The sequence below is a fragment of the Phacochoerus africanus genome, chromosome 14 (assembly GCF_016906955.1).
Source record: "Phacochoerus africanus isolate WHEZ1 chromosome 14, ROS_Pafr_v1, whole genome shotgun sequence".
Lineage (NCBI taxonomy): Eukaryota > Metazoa > Chordata > Mammalia > Artiodactyla > Suidae > Phacochoerus > Phacochoerus africanus.
The window spans coordinates 6,147,372-6,165,929 of record NC_062557.1 but is presented as its reverse complement, the minus strand read 5'-3'; the positions used below and the strand labels follow the sequence as shown (position 1 = coordinate 6,165,929).

The following is an 18,558-nucleotide window of genomic DNA, read 5'->3' as shown; positions in this document are numbered from 1 at the left end:
AAAAAAGCCAGCTTGGGAGTTCCCTTCATGGCGCAGCAGAAACTAGGAACTATGAGGTTTCGGGTTCCATCCCTGCCCTTGCTCAGTGGGTTAAGGATCTGGCGTTGCAGAGAGCTGTGGTGTAGGTTGGCAGCTGTAGCTCTGATTGTACCCCTAGCCTGGGAAACTCCATATGCCTCGAGTGTGGCCCTAAAATATAAAAAAAAGCAAAAAAAATTTTTTTTTTCTTAAAAGCAAAACAAAACAGCGCACAGCCCAAGCCTCTTTTATCCACCCATTTTCAAGCATGACTTGAGTGCGAGAAGCCACCTTCCTCCCTGGTGCTCTGTCCTCTGCGCCTGTGAGATCTGTCTGGCTCCACAACCCAGAAAGCCGCCAGAGCGGTGCACTGAGGCTCCTTCTAGGGTCTGATGGTGCTGCCCCTGGTGCTCCCCGTCCACTTGGCTGACAAAATGCCTTAGGACATTACCCAGTTCCTGAGGTTTCTGGCCAGAGGTGGCAGACTTAGCACGAGTTTGGAAAGCAGAGGGTGCCAGAAAAAGCCGGCCACAAGGTAGTGTTAAAGGACCTACATGGAGGACACTGGGAGCCAGAGTTGCAGAGGACACCCAAGTTCCAGAGGAGCGTCCCTTGCTCAAGAAGGCTGGGCTGCGCCCCCCCTCAAGTGCAGAAGTATCTGGAAGTGCTTCTGCCTCGACAGTTCTCCCGTGGGTGTCCCTACCCCCCCGCCACCTCTGAGCTCTTAAAGGCTCTGGCCGCGTTCCTCAGTGCTTCCACAACCTTCCAGGATCGCCGGCCAGGCGGATCGCCAGCAGCTAGAGCTGAGAAGCAGCAAGCGTTCCGCGCAAGCCCTCTAAGCTCTGCGAGGGCCCCTCCCCTGGCCCCTTCGACCCGCCCCTTCCGCCCAGGGGCGGGGCTAGGCGCGGCTTCTCCCGGAAATCCGGAACCTGGAAGAAAACCGAGCTCTGCCGGGTGCTGCTCCTGCTCCTCTCTTCCACAGCGGGCAGTTGTGTGCTTGTCTCCTGCGCCCGTCCTTAGATTTTTCCACTCCTAACTCTTACCGAGTCCTGAATCCCCATCCCATTTCCCACACCCCAATTTCAGCTGCAAATTACCGCAGAGCCTGAAGCCAGGAGAGGAGCCCGTTTCCCGCCCCGGTCCTCCCCTCCCCGGGCCGGTGGAGCCCCGGGTAAGATTCTCGCCCCGCTTTCCGGCCTCACCTTCCACACTCCTGCCGTTCCCTCGGGGGCCCTCCGCCGCCCGACCATGGCCCAGAAGCCTAAGGTAGACCCTCACGTCGGCCGGCTAGGATATCTTCAGGCGCTGGTCACGGAATTCCAGGAGACAGAGAGCCAAGGTGAGAGCGGCAGGGTGGGGAGCAGGGCGGGGGGCAGGGGTCCGGCCACCGCCGCCGCCCCAGACCTGGTTCCAATGCTGCTTTTCCACTGCAGACGCCAAGGAGCAAGTACTGGCCAACCTCGCTAACTTCGCCTATGACCCCAGTAATTACCAGTATCTGCGGCAGCTGCAGGTCCTGGATTTATTCCTTGATTCACTGTCGGAAGAGAATGAAACCCTGGTGGAGTTTGCTATTGGTAAGGATGGGGTGCAACTCCTAGATGTGTGATGGGCTTTAATGAGATCAGTGAGTTAGAAGTGAGTTTGGGGGAAAGGAATCTTAAGCAGTCCCTCAGCTGCGAAGCACTCATTCTGCGTGCCTGTCTGCCCGCTGCTTGCTTACAGGTGTGGGCATAAATGAGGAAATGGATTGAAGGCCGGTGGGGTCGGGAGGGGGGGAGTGGAGTGCTCTTTTTAAACAGCTTTATCTTCATGTTTTAATATCCAGAGAAGTAGAGGTGACTTGGAATGGCTTATGCCTAGGACCTATCGAACTATTCGCTGGACAGGTATTATGGGGCACGTACTGTGTGAATAAGGTATTGTTCTAAATGCTGGGAAGATGGCAGGCAGGTTGGGGAAAAGGTCTTTGCCCTCGAGGAATTTACACTCTGGTAGGGGGAGACAGGTGTTTGAACAAAAGCTGAGGCTCTGAAGAAAATAAACAGGCTGATGAGGTGGAGCAAGGGGAGGTAGACGCTCCTTCTGTTTTGGCCATCGTGGGAAGGCGTTCTCGGCGGAGACACAGCATGGGCCCAGACCCTTAAGCGGGAGGAGGCAGAAGGAAAGGCTGATGTGGGACTGTGGTGAATGAAGCTGAGAGAGGTACCAAATGAGGTCCAAGAGCTCGAGGCAGCTCCTCGACTCAGATCTAGGTGGTAGGAAAGAGTTTGGAGTTTATTCTGAGGACAGACGTTCTTTATTCAGCACGTATCTTTGTTTTGTTGTTGTTGTCTTTTTAGGGCATATGGTGGTTCCAGGCTAGGGGTCGAATCAGAGCTATAGCTCCTGGCCTACACCACAGCCACAGCATCCAGCATCACAGGATCCGAGCCATATCTGTGACCCACACCACAGCTCCCTGCAACGCGGGATCCTCAACCCATTGATTGAGGTCAGGGATTGAACCGCGTCCTTGTGGTTGCTAGTGGGGTTTGCTAACCGCTGAGCCATGAAGGGAACTCCCACATGTATCTTTGAAGAAACATTTTTCTGTATAGTGAGAGGAATCTCATCAACATAGATTATCACCAAATACCCAGTTATGCAAATTTCTTTTTAGTTACCAGAAGGGTGCAATTTTTTTTGCTTTGTTTAAACCAGAATGCACGCCAGGATCCACGCACTTAACGTGGTTGTTATGATCCTTAGCTCTTGACCTCTCTCTCTTTTTTTTTCTTTCTTTCTTTCTTTTTGACCGCCTCTTGGCATATGGGGTTCGCTGGCCAGGGATCGGATCTGAGCCACAGTTTCAATCTACACCGCAGCTGTGGTAGCACCCAATCCTTATCTCATTGTGCCAGGCTGGGGATTGAACCCACGTTTTAGTGCTCCAGAGATGCCACTGATCCTTCTGCACCACAGCCAGAACTCCTCTGTCTCTCCTTAAGCAAACTTTGTATTTTAGAAGAAGTGCAAAGATAGGGCAGAGTTTGCACGTGTGCCACCCGCAGTTGGTTACCTTGTCGTTCATGTCTTCCATTCGTTTAAGATACGTTTGTTACAGTTAATAAACCATTATTATTTACTCAAGGCCATAGTTATTCACGTTTCCTTACTTTTTCCCTGATAGCCTTTTACTGATCCAAGATTCCGCCCAGGACACTATAGTATGTGTCGTTGTCATGTCTCCTTCGGCTCCTCTGGGCTGAGCCATTCTCTGAGACTTTCCCCCGTTTCAGAGGACCTTGGCAGTTTTCAGGAACACTGGTCAGGTGTCTTGTAGCTTTTCCCCCAAGTGGGATTTCTGGTGTTTTTCTCATGGTTAGACGGGGATGTGGGTTTGGGGGGGGGGAGAACGACCACAGAGGTAAAGGGTCCTTTTCATTTATATCATATCAAGGGTGTATGCTGTCAACATGACTTAGTTGGGTTTTTTTTTTTTTTTAAGTCTTTTGAGGGCTGCACCTGAGACATATAGAAGTTCTCAGGCTAGGAATCAAATCAGAGCTACAGCTGCCGGCCTACACCACAGCCACAGCCACAGCCACGCCAGATCCAGCTGCATCTGCGGCCCACACCACAGCTCACGGCAGTGCTGGATCCTTAACCCACTGAACGAGGCCAGGGATCGAACCTGCGTCCTCATGGACACTAGTCGGGCTCGTTAACTGCCGAGCCGTGATGGGAACTCCGACACGGCTTGTTGTATTATCGACATCCCTGTCGATAGCAACCCGGATCACCTGGCTGAAGGAGGCTGTGCCAGGTTTCTCCACTGTAATGATGCTCTTTATCCCCCACCCCAGCCTTTCCGTATTGTGCTCTTTGGGAGGAAGTAACGACATACCTAAGCGTCTGTCTCTTTTCATCACTAATTGACGTTTCTTTCTCCACCAATAATTGTGGAAGGATCCAGACCAACCCTGCAGAATGTCACAGCCTTGGAATTCTCTGGTTGCTTCTTTATGGTGTTAGTTCATTCATTCCTGTATCCCCTTTATTTCCCATGACCTAGAAATTAGAATGAAAGCCTCGATAGAATCAAGTAACCAGGAGTTCCTGTCGTGGCGCAGTGGTTAACGAATCCGACTAGGAACCATGAGGTTGCAGGTTTGATCCCTGCCCCTGCTCAGTGGGTCAAGGTTCCGGCGTTGCTGTGAGCTGTGGTGTAGGTCGCAGTCACGGTTCGGATCGTGCGTTGCTGTGGCTCTGGCCTAGGCTGGCAGCTACAGCTCCGATTCGACCCCTAGCCCGGGAACCTCCATATGCCTTGGGAGTGGCTCAAGAAATGGCAAAAAGACACAAAACACCGAATCCTTAACCCACTGAGCAAGACCAGGGATCGAACCTGCATCCTCATGGATGCTAGTCAGATTCATTCACTGCTGAGCCACGACGGGAACTCCACTCTTACCTTGAAAGACCATCCAGGTCTGCCCATAACTTATGGTATCTGGGACTCCTCCTCTTGGGACAGGCCTCGCACACATGCGTGGACATCCCAGCTGTGTTCACAGCCCCACAAACACTTGCCCAGGGGCCAGTCATTGGACTTGGTGTGCACACCAACAGTGGGGTTCACTCCAGGGAGTCAGGATGCAGGAAAGAGGTCATGCAATTATGGGGGCAGGTTTAGGGCCTGGAGCTCAGGGGATGGGGGCAGGCGGATGGGCTTTGGGTGGGCTCCCTGGACTCTTCAGCCTGTGGAGAGGCCAAAGTGAGGCCCTCTAAAGCCGGGCTGGGGCAGGAGCCCAATTGCCCAGGTCTAAGAGTGGTGCTAGTTCATGTCTCTGCCCCTCTGGATGATTGTCATGCTAAATAAATATTGTGAAAGGCTGGTTACTTTAAAATATTCTCCAGTTCTCTGGTGGCCTAGCAGGTTAAGGATCTGGTGTTGGTCACTGCTGTGGCTTGGGTTCAGTCCCTGGCCCAGGAGTTTCTGTATGCCGTGGGCACAGACTAAATAAATAAACATTAAAGGAAGTAGGAGTTCCTGTTATGGCTCAGTGGTTAACAGATCCAACTAGGAACCATGAGGTTGCGGGTTCGATCCCTGGCCTTGCTGAGTGGGTTAAGGATCCAGCGTTGCCGTGAGCTGTGGTGTAGGTTGCAGGCACAGCTCGGATCCCACATTGCTGTGGCTGTGGTGTAGGCCGGCGGCTACAGCTCCGATTCGACCCCTAGCCTGGGAACCTCCATATGCCACGGGAGCGGCCCAAGAAATGGCAAAAAGACAAAAAAAAAAAAAATTAAAGGAAATAAAAACCATTTGGAGTTCCTGTTGTGGCTAAGCAGGTCAAGAACCCGGCGTTGTCTCTCTGAGGATGTGGGTTCGATCCCTGGCCTCATTCAGTGGGTTAAGGATCCGGTGTTGCCGCAAGCTGCTGCATGGTTCACAAATGTGGCTTGGATCCAGATCCGGTGTTGCCATGGCTATAGTGTTGGCCACAGCTGTAGCTCTGATCTGACCCGTGTAGTTTCCATACGCCACAGGTGCGGCCCTTAAAAAAAAAAAAAGGAAAGCTATTCTCCAGCGTAAGGCCTCCATCCCTCCCTTCTTGGGACTCTGCTCCACAGCTTCTGGCATCTGAGGGGTGACAGTGGCCCCTGCAGATGCCCGTGGCTAACCCTCTACCTGGGAGGGATAGAGCTCCTCCAACTCAAGCTTTTAACTCGAGAAAACCAGCAAAGAGAGCCGTCACCCAAAGACAGGGTTTTAGAGGATCCAGAAGCAGCTTTCCCAAGGCAGACGTGCTCTGAGATCCCGGCCCGCCGAGCTGGGAGCCTTGCCAGAGACGAGGGCAGAGCCTTGCTCCCCTGGGCAGCTTCCCAGAGTGGGTGGCCAAACCCTGGCCCAGGAGTCCACGGTCCCCACTTCTCCCCTTCGTGGCAGGTTCCTGTGGGTGAGTCCTGTCCCTTCTCTGAGCCTCCTTTGCTCACCTGAGCCTTGCCAGCCTCGCAGGACTGTGGGGGAGCAGAAGCTTGTGCGCATGTCCCTGTCTCCGGGAAGTTACTTTTTAGAACTGTTAGTGTCTTTATCACGGGTTTTACTTTTCACAACCACTTTTTCCTTCTCTTTTTCTCCTCCCTAAGGTCCCCAATCCCAAGAGCAACAGCTTTCTCAGCACTGAATCCCTCCGTGGGATCCTCTGCAGATTAAATTTCTCCTCTATTTATTGTGCATCAACTTAAAAGGCAGGGCCCAGTGGTGCTTAGAAGCCTGTTTTATTACTGCTGGCGTTTGTTTTTCTGTTAAGGTCTGTGGCACTAAATGGAAAACACTGTTGGTGCTTATCCTGTGCTGCGCTTTGTAGCTTTGAATCTTTTACCTCTGGTGGCAGGTCTGAGATTCTGATCTTCATGAGGTCAGAGGGCCTGGCTTATCTTTGTTATGTCTGGAATGCTTGGGCCTTTCAGTCTGGGGCAGAGAATAGGGGTGAAGGGAAGGCTCAGGCTACTGGCCATGACTTGGTGCTGCAGCCCTGAGTGGGGTTGCTTCTGGAATAACTGCTGGGTTAGATTGCCCATGGCCTTGACCTGGCAGAACCAAAACCACTGTCGATTTGTTGGCAAGGAATAGAGTGAATGTGGCAGTTCCTTTGTGGCACAGCATGTTAAAGATCCAGCGTTGTCACTGCTGTGGTGCAGGTTTGATTCCTAGTCTGGGAACTTCCACATGCCGTGGGTGCAGCAAAAAAAAAAAAAAAAAGAATAGAAAAAAAAGTAATAGAGTGACTTTGGTAAGAGCTTTGAGGTCGGGCAGCCCTGGTTTCAAGTTCTCACTCCCCCACTTAACTCTGGGCGCGAGATTTCCCTTCTCCCACCAAGGCTCAGGTGGGGCAGGGTCAGCATCTGCCTCACGGAGTTGTCAAGAGAATGAGATGAGATGAAGTGTCTGCAGCTGGCCCCTAGCTCGCCCGACCCCTTTGAGATAAACAGTGCGCTCCTCTCCCAGAGAGGTGGGGTGGAATGGGATGGTGTCTTAATCACCCATCTGCTCCAGGGAGTTTTGCCTTCTGGAAAAACATCATTGAATGATAGGAAAAGGTATGGAAGTTGATCCCTGGCCTCGCAGTGGGTGTCTGCGCGGTATTAGGGGGAAGGACCCCTGGCAGACAGGCGCTGGTCAGGCCAGAACTGCCATTGTTCGGGATGGGAAGTGGGTGGGTTATCAGGAACCAGATATAAAGCCAGGATCTCAGTAAATTTTCGAGTGAGTGAAAGAATTCAGAGGTCATGGCACAAGCAAATACTCTGGCGGGCTTTGGCATTAACTTGGGAATGTTGGCCTGAATCCCCAGTGGTTGATTCTGTGGCCTCCTTTCTGCTGTGTGTGCACACCTGCACTGTTCTAGATACTCTAGGGAGAGGTAAGGGAATCGGGAGGAGTTCCCATCGTGGCTCAGCGATAATGAACCCAACTAGTATCTATGAGGATGCAGGTTCTATCCCTGTCCTCGCTCAGTGGGTTAAGGATCTGGCATTGCCGTGAGCTGTGGTTTTGTAGGTTGTAGATGCAGCTCAGACTGTGCGTGGCGGTGGCGGTGGCGTAAGCTGGCAGCTGTAGCTCTTGATTCCACCCCTAGCCTGGGAACTTCCATATGCTGTGGGTGCAGTCTTAAAAAAAAAAAAAAACGAAAGGAGTTCCCGTCGTGGTGCAGTGGTTAACCAATCCAACTAGAAACCATGAGGTTGAGGGTTCGGTCCCTGCCCTCACTGAGTGGGTTAACGATCCGGCGTTGCCGTGAGCTGTGGTGTATGTTGCAGTCGCGTCTCGGATCCCGAGTTGCTGTGGCTCTGGCGTAGGCCAGTGGCTACAGTTCCGATTCGACCCCTAGCCTGGGAACCTCCATATGCCACAGGAAGCAGCCCTAGAAAAGACAAAAACAAAAACAAAACCAGGAGGTAATTCTCTGCTTTCATGCGAAACAGACTGAATCATAACATATCGCAGAATGCTTGGCAGTTTTGTTACCAAAACAGTTCAAGGAGTTCCCGTCGTGGTGCAGTGGTTAACGAATATGACTAGGAACCATGAGGTTTTGGGTTTGGTCCCTGGCCTTGCTCAGTGGGTTAAGGACCTGGCGTTGCCGTGAGCTGTGGTGTATGTAGGTCACAGACTCGACTCGGATCTGGCATTGCTGTGGCTATGGCATAAGCCAGCGTCTACAGCTCCGATTCGACCCCTAGCCTGGGAACCTTCATATGCTGTGGGAGCAGCCCTAGAAAAGGCAAAAAGGCAAAAAAAAAAAGAAACAAAACCGAAAAACAAAAAAAAAAAACAGTTCAAGTAGGTGACCCCCAACAGTTCAGGTTAAATGGCCTTCCTGGGTTCTATTTCCTGCAATACTTGTAGCTGCCACCAGATGGTGGTGGTGTACAGAAAAAGGCTGGTAGATGACTCCTGAGCCGCCTCTTTTTGGAAAATAGTATTTTGTAAAATTGAAGTTAGGCATGCCCGGTGACCCAGCAGTGACATTCATCCAGACAGATATGCAGAAATGCCACTAACAGCATTGTCAGTAACATTCCAATTGGAAACAGTCAGCAGTGGAATGAATAACCACGTTACGGATATTTACACTACTTAGCAAGGCAAATGAACCATCTACAGGGAGGTTCCTACCTCCCTATATGCCTCCGATAATCTTACATCATGTTAAGCAAATGATGCTGGACACATAATAATATGTATGGTGTGATTCCATTTCTATAAAGTCCAAAAAGAGGCAGAACTGAATTCTAGTATTTATAGGGGGCTGTGGGTGGTAGAAAGTTCTTTTTATTAAAAAACTTGGGAGTTCTCATCGCAGTGCAGCGGAAACGAATCCAACTAGGAACCATGAGGTTGCGGGTTCGATCCCTGGCCTCGCTCAGTGGGTTAAGGATCCAGCGTTGCTGTGGCTGTGGTGTAGGCCGGCAGCTACAGCTCCGATTGGACCCCTAGCCTGGAAACCTCCATATGCCGTGGGTTCGGCCCTAAAAAGCAAAAAAAAACAAAATAAGACAAAAACTTGAGAGGACTTGCTTATTGACTTAAAATTATTAAATTGTTACCAGTCAGGAAGGTGTTGACCTCTGCAGCGGGGAGAGAATTGAATCAGGAAGGAAGAGGCAGAGGCTTCTGGGCTGCTGACAGCGTTTCAGACCTTGACCTCAGTGCTGGTTACGAGAGCGTTTGCTTCCCCTGCCTGGATGTGCCAGCCATTTCTGTGTGTGTCAGTTGCAGGTACTCCCAGGGCCAGCTTCTGCAGCTGTAAACAGATGTGTGCTTGGTCCACATCTGTGTGCCGGGGATGGGGGAGGGGTCTTACCTCATTTCCTTCTTTCTGCCCCAAGAGATAGAGGCCTAAAGAGATGGAGTCGCTTGCTGCACTCACCTAGGTCCTCAGAGGCACCCCAGGGCTTCCAGCCGGATGTACCCGCCGCAGAGCCCTCGCTCCATCCTCTGTGCTCTGGGGTTCCCCTGTACCTCCTCCTTTCACTGGTCATTCTGGGCCCTGGGGTCACACATCTTTCTGTTTAAAAAGAAATTCCTCAGCCATCCACCTGTGGCAGGAGTCCCCTAATAGGAAAGGGAGGAGTCAAGGTTCTCAGCCGACTGCTGGCTTCCACACTAGCTCAGAAGGCTGGCTCCAGGCACTTCCGCCGTCTCCCCACCCCCGACCTGCAGAGACCAGTCCCTCTTCCTCTTGGTTCTAGACACAGGCAAGTGTGCCTGCGTGTTTTATTAATTTATGTGAATACATGATTGATTGACATCGTACAGAAGTCCCTCTGTGGATTTCCTAGAGGTAACTCCAGAGAGATTTTCAGGATTTACAAATATGTGTATATTTATATGTATACTGTGTGTGCCTTTTTTCATGTCCTGTACGTGTTGTTGTATACTTTATTTGTATTCTGCCCCCACCCTTTTTTTTTTTTGGCCTCGTAGGAGGTATATGGCAGTTCCTGGGCCAGGGATCAAATGGACAATACCTGGTCCTTAACCCCCAATGCCACAAGGGAACTCCCTGCCCCCCCCCCCTTAATTTGGCACCATGTCTTGGCAGAGCTGCAGTATCAGCTCATAAAGGAAGAGCTGCCTCATTCTTTGGAAAGGCTGCATGATGTCCGAGGAGGGAGGGGACTGGGTGAAGCCAGCCCCCGAGGATGGCCATTTAGGTTGTTTCCCTTCTGTGCTCGCGAGCAGTGCTGAGTGGACACCCTTACTTGTACGTCTTTTCTCACTCATGGGAGTACACCTATAGCATCAAATTCTAGAATGAAATACAGGTCCGAAGAGTGAAAAGCCATGCTTTTTTTTTTTCCTTTTATTTATTTTTTTTACATTATACAAAACCGGACTACAGTGTATTTTCAGAGAAGTCACTTCCACTCCTGTGTCTTCCACTCTAGGCCCACCGTTCAAATGGAACAAGCAAACGGGAGCATTTACCTGTTTCTCAATCCGCCCCCCACCTTCTTACACCTAATAGGAGCTTTCTCTGTATGCCATTCTGTCCCTCAAATTTCAGTCCTGAAATTTCAGAGAGAACCATTTTCAAGATACTAAAGAAAAGAGAGTCCCAAACAAAGATTTTGACCTGGCATTGACCGCGGCCAGCCCAGTACCCCTCTGAGGTGGGCAGGTCCTTGGAGGATAAGTCTTGAGCCTCTGTCTCTGAGGACTCGCCCAGCCCTGCGAGGCGCCAGGTGCTGGCTAAGCACTTGTCAGCATGACTTAACTTAATCCCTGGGACAATGCTTAGACCCTCCTGTCCCTTCTGGCATGATGCCCTATGTGCTGTGTGACCTGCAGTCACCTCCCTGACCTCTCTGAGCCGCCAGCTTTCTCATCCCAGGCTGCGTTGGCGGTTTTTTCTTTTGCATCTCCCCGGGGGGTTCTGTGGCTTCTGCGTCTGGAAGGGCCCTGCCTTTGCCTCTCGTTCTCTTTCTCTCGGTCTTGCCTGGTTTGTGCAAAACATGTTCACCCGCCAGTCAGAACTTGTTCTCCCTTTCGTTTGGTAACCAGTTGTTAAATTGCAGCATGATCAGCATCCAGTGAAATGCACATAGCTTAGGTGTCAGTTTGATGAATTTTTAAACTCACTAAGGTGTACATACATATGTGTAACCAGCACTTAAATTAAGATAAAGAGGAGTTCCCGTCGTGGCGCAGTGGTTGACGAATCTGACTAGGAACCATGAGGTTGCGGGTTCGGTCCCTGCCCTTGCTCAGTGGGTTAACGATCCGGCGTTGCCGTGAGCTGTGGTGTAGGTTGCAGACGCGGCTCGGATCCCGCGTTGCTGTGGCTCTGGCATAGGCCGGTGGCTACAGCTCCGATTCGACCCCTAGCCTGGGAACCTCCATATGCCGCGGGAGCGGCCCAAGAAATAGCAACAACAACAACAAAAAAGACAAAAAAAAAAGAGATAAAGAATATTTCTGGGAGTGGTTAGGATTTGGCATTTTTGCCATCGTGGCCAGGGTTCAATCCCAGGTCTGGGAACCGAGAGCGCACATCAAGCCGCCACATGCTGTGGCAAACAACATGGACCAAAACCAGAATCGTTCCCTCTCCCCCAGAAGGTCACGCCCTCTGCCAATTGGTGGCTTCCACCTCTCAGTAATCACTGTTCTAACCTCTATCCCCATGGATCAGTTCTGCCTATACTTGAACTTCGTATAAATAGAATCCTACAGGATATACCCTTGTGTCTGGTTGCTTTCTTTCAACATGGTTTTGAGACACATCCAAATTGCTGCAGTATCGGGGAGTTCCCTTTGTGGCTCAGTGGTTAACAAATCCCACTAGGAACCATGAAGTTTCAGGTTCGATCCCTGGCCTCGCTCAGTGGGTTAAGCATCCGGCCATTGCCATGAGCTGTGGTGTAGGTTGCAGACGCGACTCAGATCCCACGTTGCTGTGGCTGTGGTGTAGGCCGGCGGCTACAGCTCCGATTAGACCCCTAGCCTGGGAACCTCCATATGCTGTGGCAGCGGCCCAAGAAAATGACAAAAAAGACAAAAAAAAATGCTGCACCATCAGTAGTTCTTGTCTTTGTATGAACATTGCCACAACTTGTTATCTATTCACCTGTTGATGGAGATTTGAGTTGTTTTTAGTTTGGAGGCTTTGTGAGTAAAGCTGTCATAATTTTGATACAAGTCTTCTTGTACAGTATGTACTCATTTTTCTCAGATAGCTTTGGATTAGGAGTGAACGTGCTAGAGTTCCGGTTGTGGCTCAGAGGATTAAGAACCCGACATAGTATCCATGAGGATGTGGGTTCGCTCCCTGGCCTTGCCCAGTGGGTTAAGGATCTGGCATTGCCACAAGCTGCAGCACAGGGCACAGATGCAGGTCAGATCCAGTGTTGCCATTGCTGTGGCGGTGGTGTAGGCCAGCAGCTGCAGCTCCAATTTGACCCCTAGCCTGGGAACCTCCATATGCCGCAGGTGTGGCCCTAAAAAGAAAATTAAAAAGAAAAAAAAAAAGGAGTGGAATTGCTGAGTCGTGGGGTAGATAATGTGCTTACCTTTTGTGGGGAGGGAGGCTGTGCCCACAGCATGCAAAAGTTGCCAGGACATGGACTGAATCCAAGCCACAGCAATGGATCCTTAACCCACTGTGCCACAAGAGAACTCCACACTGAACTTTATTAGAAGCTGCCAAATCGCTTTCCCGCATAACTACGCCACTGTGCACTCCTCACCACCAGCCTGAGTTCCAGTAGCTCCACCTCTAGCCAGCACCTACTGTTGTATTTTTGTTTCTTTCTTTTGGCTATTCTGATGGGTATGTAGTAACCTCTTATCGTGGTTTTAATTTTTGTTTCTCTACTAAGGAATGTTGAGCATGTGTTCATATATTGGCCCTTTTGTGCAGAGTTTATCCAAGGTGCAGGCTTATTGCAGGTTTGAGCCCCGACCCACAATGGTGGGTTAAGGATCCAGCATTGCTGCAGCTGTGGCATAGGTTGCAGTTGCAGCTCAGATTTGATCCCTGGCCTGAAAACTTCCATATGCCACAGGTATACCTGAAAAGGGGGGGAGAAAAAAAAAAAAAGAACATCCAAGTCTTTTACTCATTTTCTTTTTATTGTTTATTTCTCCGTTTTTTTTTTTTTGTTTTTTTTTTTTAAGGGCTGCACCCATGGCATATGGAAGTTCCCAGGCTAGGGGTTAAAATCAGAGCTGCAGCTGCCGGCCTACACCACAGCCATAGCAATGCAGGATCTGAACCCCATCTGTGACCTAAACCACAGCTCACGGCAACACCAGATCCTTAACCACTGAGCAGAGCCAGGGATTGAACCCTAGTCAGGTTCGTTTCCGCTGAGCCGCAACAGGGACTCCTATTCATCTTTTACTGATCTGCAGGAGTTCCTTATATATTTTGGATGTGAGTCCTCTGTCAGCTGTGAACATTTTCTTTGCTTTTTTACTTTTTTTGGTGGTGTGATTTGGTAAGTTGTTCTGAAAGAAATTTTTTAAAGAGAATAGCTTGGCATTCCTGCTGTGGTGCAGTGGGTTAAGGATCCAGCATTGTCTCTGTAGTGATGCAGGTTTGATCCCCAGCCCAGCACAGTGGGTTAAGGATCCAGTGTTTTCGTGAGCTTCGATGTAGGTCGCAGACGTGGCTTGGATCCCAAGTTGCTGTGGTGTAGGCTGGCAGCTGCAGCTGTTTCAACCCCTGGCTTGGGAACTTATGCCATAGGTTTAGCCCTTAAAAAAAAAAAAAAAAAAAAAAGAATAAAGAAAATAAAAATTACCTATAGGAGTTCCCGTCGTGGCGCAGTGGTAAACGAATCCGACTGGGAACCGTGAGCTTATGGGTTCGATCCCTGGCCTTGCTCAGTGGGTTAAGGATCCAGCATTGCCGTGAGCTGTGGTGTGGGTTGCAGATGTGGCTCAGATCCCGCATTGATGTGGCTCTGGCGTAGGCCGGTGACTACAGCTCTGATTTGACCCCTAGCCTGGGAATCTCCATGTGCCACAGGAAGCAGGCCTAGAAAAGACATAAAAAAAAAAAAAAATTTCCTATAGTGTTACTGCACAGAGATAACCAACTATTAGTACCATTTTGGTGTGTTTCCAGTCTGTCTCTCTCTTTTTTTTTTTTTTTTTCCTTTTTTGGCCACCCCATGTCATATGGAAGTTCCTGGGCCAGGGATTGAATATGAGCCACATCTGCAGCTTTAACCCACTGCACTGGGTTAGGAATCAAACCTGTGCCTCCACAGAGACCCAAGCTGCTGCAGTTTGGTTCTTAACCCACCGTGCCACGGCGGGAACTCCTTTCTTTCATATTCTTTTCTATTATGGTTTATTACAGGTTATTGACTGTAGTTCCCTGTGCTATATGTAGTAGGACTTCGTTGTTTTGGATCTTTTTTTTTTTTTCTTCTTTTTTTTTATGGCCACACTTGCGGCATAAGGAAGTTCCCAGACTAGGGGTGGAATCGGGGCCGCAGCTGCCGGCCTACAACACAGCAACACCAGATCCGAGCCGCATCTGAGACCTATCCCGCTGCTTGTGGCAATGAAAGATCCTTAACCCATTGAGCAAGGCCAGGGATCGAAGCCACATCCTCACGGATATTATGTTGGGTTCTTAATGCGCTGAGCCATAGCAGGAACTCTTGGATGTATTTTTTTAATTGCAGTTTTATTAAGCAATTTGTCCTTTTTTTCTCTATTTTTCTTTGTCCTTTTTTTCTTCTTAACCTTATATTGCGGGCGTTTTCCTCTATTAAATGTGCTTTGAGAACATGATTTTTAGAACTGTATAGGTTTTCATTATACAAATGTACTGTAATTTATTTGATCACTGTGCTGCTGTTGAGCTTTATTTAGGAAGTGTCCAGGTGTTCTGTTGCTTTTTCGACAGCCCTCGTTAGTTCTTCAGGGTAGGTCCACAGAGGTGGCTCAGGAGAGTACAAAGCAGCTGTGGCGTCCCTTCAGCTGCTCGTGGTTCCTCTGGGTCCATCTTGGGTGCTCTTGCTCAGCCGTTTACCCCCCGAGGCACTTCTCTTTGCAGGCTTGCCTCTGAGGGTGGCTGCCAGCAAGCCAGAGGGGCTAAAGGAGTTCCCCAGCCTCCTATAGGGGTGCTCTTGGGTGGAAGGGGCGCAGGTGGGTGAGCTCTGGCAGGCACCTGATCCATCCTTGGAGGCTTCCCAGGCCTGCAAACAGGGAGCAGGGGGTGCTGGCTGTCCTGAGGCCACCTTCTGCCCCCATTCTCTAGCAGATGCCACCTGATTTTCCTCTGACCTGTGGCAGTGCCCTGCCCAGGCATACCTGGGTGGGGTGGCAACTCACCAGCCAGAGAATGACTCAGGCTTTATCTTATCACACTTGACGGCAGAGGTAAGTCGTCCCCCCCACCCCGCCCCTGAATTGAGTGTCTGCAGTGTGGGTAGGAGGCTGGTTGTCCACTCTCAGCTCAGAAGAGATGGTGTCAAGTGTTTTGAGGAGCCAGTGCACTTCCACTTGTCCTTGTTCCTGGCTGAGCCTGGCATCTGTCCCTGGTAGGATTAGTGTCCTCCTGGCTTCAGAGGCACACCCTTTCCCAGGGAGGGAGTGGCAGAAGGCTCCCATGTTCTGGAACTTTGGGCAAGTTACTCAATAGCCTCAGCTTCTTTTCCTGAAATGGAGTCAATCGTGGGGTGCAGTCATGTCCCCAGCATGTGTTCGGTGAGAATCCACAGTTGCAGCCTTCTGGGATACACAAGTAAATCACTGCCATGTCACACCCAGAGATGGGGACAGACAGCAAGTAAAGATAGTCGGCTGAATGCCCCCAGCTTGTGCTGAGGGCTCCACTGGGGTGAACGCATGTTGAGTTGGAGCTTGGTGGGAAGCCCCCTGCGTGTCCCACAGGGAAGGGCCTCTCCATCAGTGCCTTGTGTCCCTCTCCTGCTGCTCATCTTCCTCTGACTCCAGGAACACCACTCAGCCCCTTCCATCCCTCAGAGATGCCCTGTCTGAGATCCCAAAGCCAGAGAAGTCCAAGGAGGGCAGGTCTCAGGGAGCTAGCCCATCCAGCCCCCGAGCCCTCTGCAGGGCCACCCTTCCCCCCTCCTCACTGCTTTCAAATCCTTGCAACAAATATTTGCGAAGTGCCCCCTGTGCCTGGCACCGTGGACATGGTGGGAATAAGGCAGCGTAGGTCTCAGCCTCAGGGCGTGTACCTTCTGTTGGGACTCAGCAGGCAGTAAGCAGGAAAAATCCACGTAAGTGATTTCTCAAAGTCCTAAGCACATGAAGAAAATGAAACAGCGTGATGAGGGAAGTGCCTGGATGTGGCAGGGAGTGGCTGACGGGGGTATTCCAGGGAAACCTCACTGGGCAAGGAGCAGGGAAGTGCTGGTTACCAGTAAGAGGGTGGCACCAAATGAAAGTCCTGGAGGGCAGTTTGGATTTTATTCCAAATGCAGTGAGAAGTCCCTGGAGGCTGACTGGATAAAACCTTTATAAATGTTTCCCTACAGCAGGACTCTAACTGACCTAGGTACCGCTAGGGATGGGGGCTGTGCCTGGAGGAGGAGGAATGTTTTTTGCCAGGCCTGGCCCCCACCTCCCAGCACCTGCCCCCTCTTGCTGGGAAGGATGCCCTAGAAGGGTTCGAGCCCTTCCTCTGCTAGTTTCTCTGGAGATGCAGGGGAAGCGGGTGGGCTGGAACTCACTCCTGATTGGCCCCTCAGGACTGTTCGGCCATGTTATGCAAATGAGCGAGAAGCCCTTTCTGGGCTTGGAGTAGGAACTAAGGCTGGGGATACCCTGGTGGCAGGAAGCTCAGGCAGGACCCACAGAAGTCAGCTTCCCACGTGGAGTAAGAGAATGGGGAGGGCTGCCACACTACCTGAGCAGAACCACGAGTGTCTCTTCTCTCTCTGGCCTTTTCTTTTGTCCCCAGAATCCTACTCTCAGTGATGTGGGAATGATGCTGAAATGCTCTAACCCCTTAATAAAGTATGTAGCTAGTAAATGATGCCATGCCTGTACATTCGTTGGCATGGAGAGTCGTTCACAGTGCCTTGTTAAATGAAAGGAGCTGGCTTACGCAACAGTAAGGAGAGGATTACATTTTTCATTAAATGTTTAAATGTAGTTACACATTTAAGTTGGTGGGATGAAAAGCAAATGTTGAATGTCTGTGTGGTGAACTTAAGATAGTTTGTTTTGGCTTCTGATATTTTCAACAGCGTTATTGAGCTATAATTAATATATAATAAACTACATATTTAAAGGGTACAGTTTGGGGAGTTCCCGTCATGGCACAGCGGAAATGAATCCGACTAGGAACCACAAGGTTGTGGGTTCGATCCCTGGCCTCGCTCAGTGGGTTAAGGATCTGGCATTGCCGTGAACTGTGGTGTAGGTCACAGGTGTGGCTCGGATCTGGCATTGCTATGGCTCTGGCGTAAGCCAGCAGCAACAGCTCTAATTAAACCCCTAGCCTGGGGACCTCCATATGCCGTAGGTGCGGCCCTACAAGTGATAAAAGACAAACCAAAAAAGGTAGTTTGAAAGTTTTTTGTTTTTTTTTTTCTCTTTTTTGCCACACCTTGACATATGGAGTGTCCAGGCAGGGATCAGATCCTGTCTGCAGTTGCAACCTATGTTACACTGTGGCAATGCCGGATCCTTAACTCACTGTGCTAGGCTGAGACTTGATTGATTAACTCACTGTCCCAGTCTGCAGAGATGCTGCTGATCCCATTATGCCACAGTGGGAACTCCCAATTTGATAAGTTTTGACATAAATATACACCCGTGACACTGTCACCTTACCTATATTTATTTCTTAATTCTTGTAAAGTGATGATATATTGTGGGATTTTTTTTTAATTTTTTTACTTTTGGAGTTCCCGTCGTGACGCAGGGGTTAACGAATCCGACTAGGAACCATGAGGTTGCAGGTTCGGTCCCTGCCCTTGCTCAGTGGGTTAACGACCCGGCGTTGCCATAAGCTGTGGTGCAGGTCGCAGACGCGGCTCGGATCCCGAGTTGCTGTGGCTCTGGCGTAGGCCGGCGGCTACAGCTCCAATTCGACCCCTAGCCTGGGAACCTCCATATGCCTCGGGAGCGGCCCAAGAAATGGCAAAAAGACCAAAAAAAAAAAATTTTTTTTTTTTACTTTTAAAAAAGGAAAGCATGGAAACTCCTGTTGTGGCTTAGCATTAATGAACCCAACTAGTATCCGTGAGGATGCAGGTTCAATCCCTGGCCCCACTCTGGGTTAAGGATCCAGCGTTGCCTTGAGCTGTGGTGTAGGTCACCAGTGTGGCTCGGATCTGGTGTTGCTGTGGTGTAGGCTGGCAGCTGTAGCTCCAATTAGGGCAGGGCGGGGGGCAGGGCAGCCCTACAAAAAAGAAAAAAAAGAAAGCTTATCAGCTATTAAACTGGCTAAACCAAGAGGGATCAGTGCCTACTTGCAGACGGCTGGGCAGTGGCAGGCAGGCCTTTCTGGAACCTTGAAAAGGGAGGGCTGGAGATGAGAATAGATT

The 18,558-nt window shown here is 50.4% G+C and overlaps 1 protein-coding gene across 2 annotated transcripts in view; it reads left to right on the top strand.

Moving 5' to 3' along the window:
- Positions 1 to 271: 271 nt before the first annotated feature.
- ARMC7 (armadillo repeat containing 7) overlaps positions 272 to 18,558 on the top strand; it is a 28,353-nt gene continuing 10,066 nt past the window's right edge. Inside the window, exons 1-3 of one of the 2 annotated variants that reach the window (XM_047757634.1) lie at positions 272 to 1,357; positions 1,452 to 1,595; positions 1,847 to 2,381. In XM_047757634.1, coding sequence (XP_047613590.1) covers positions 1,267 to 1,357; positions 1,452 to 1,595; positions 1,847 to 1,854 — 243 coding nt within the window. In that variant the 5' untranslated portion in view covers positions 272 to 1,266 and the 3' untranslated portion in view covers positions 1,855 to 2,381. Of the gene's footprint in view, positions 1,358 to 1,451; positions 1,596 to 1,846; positions 2,382 to 18,558 lie in introns of those variants that run through there. The other variant, XM_047757633.1, reaches the window with a different exon arrangement.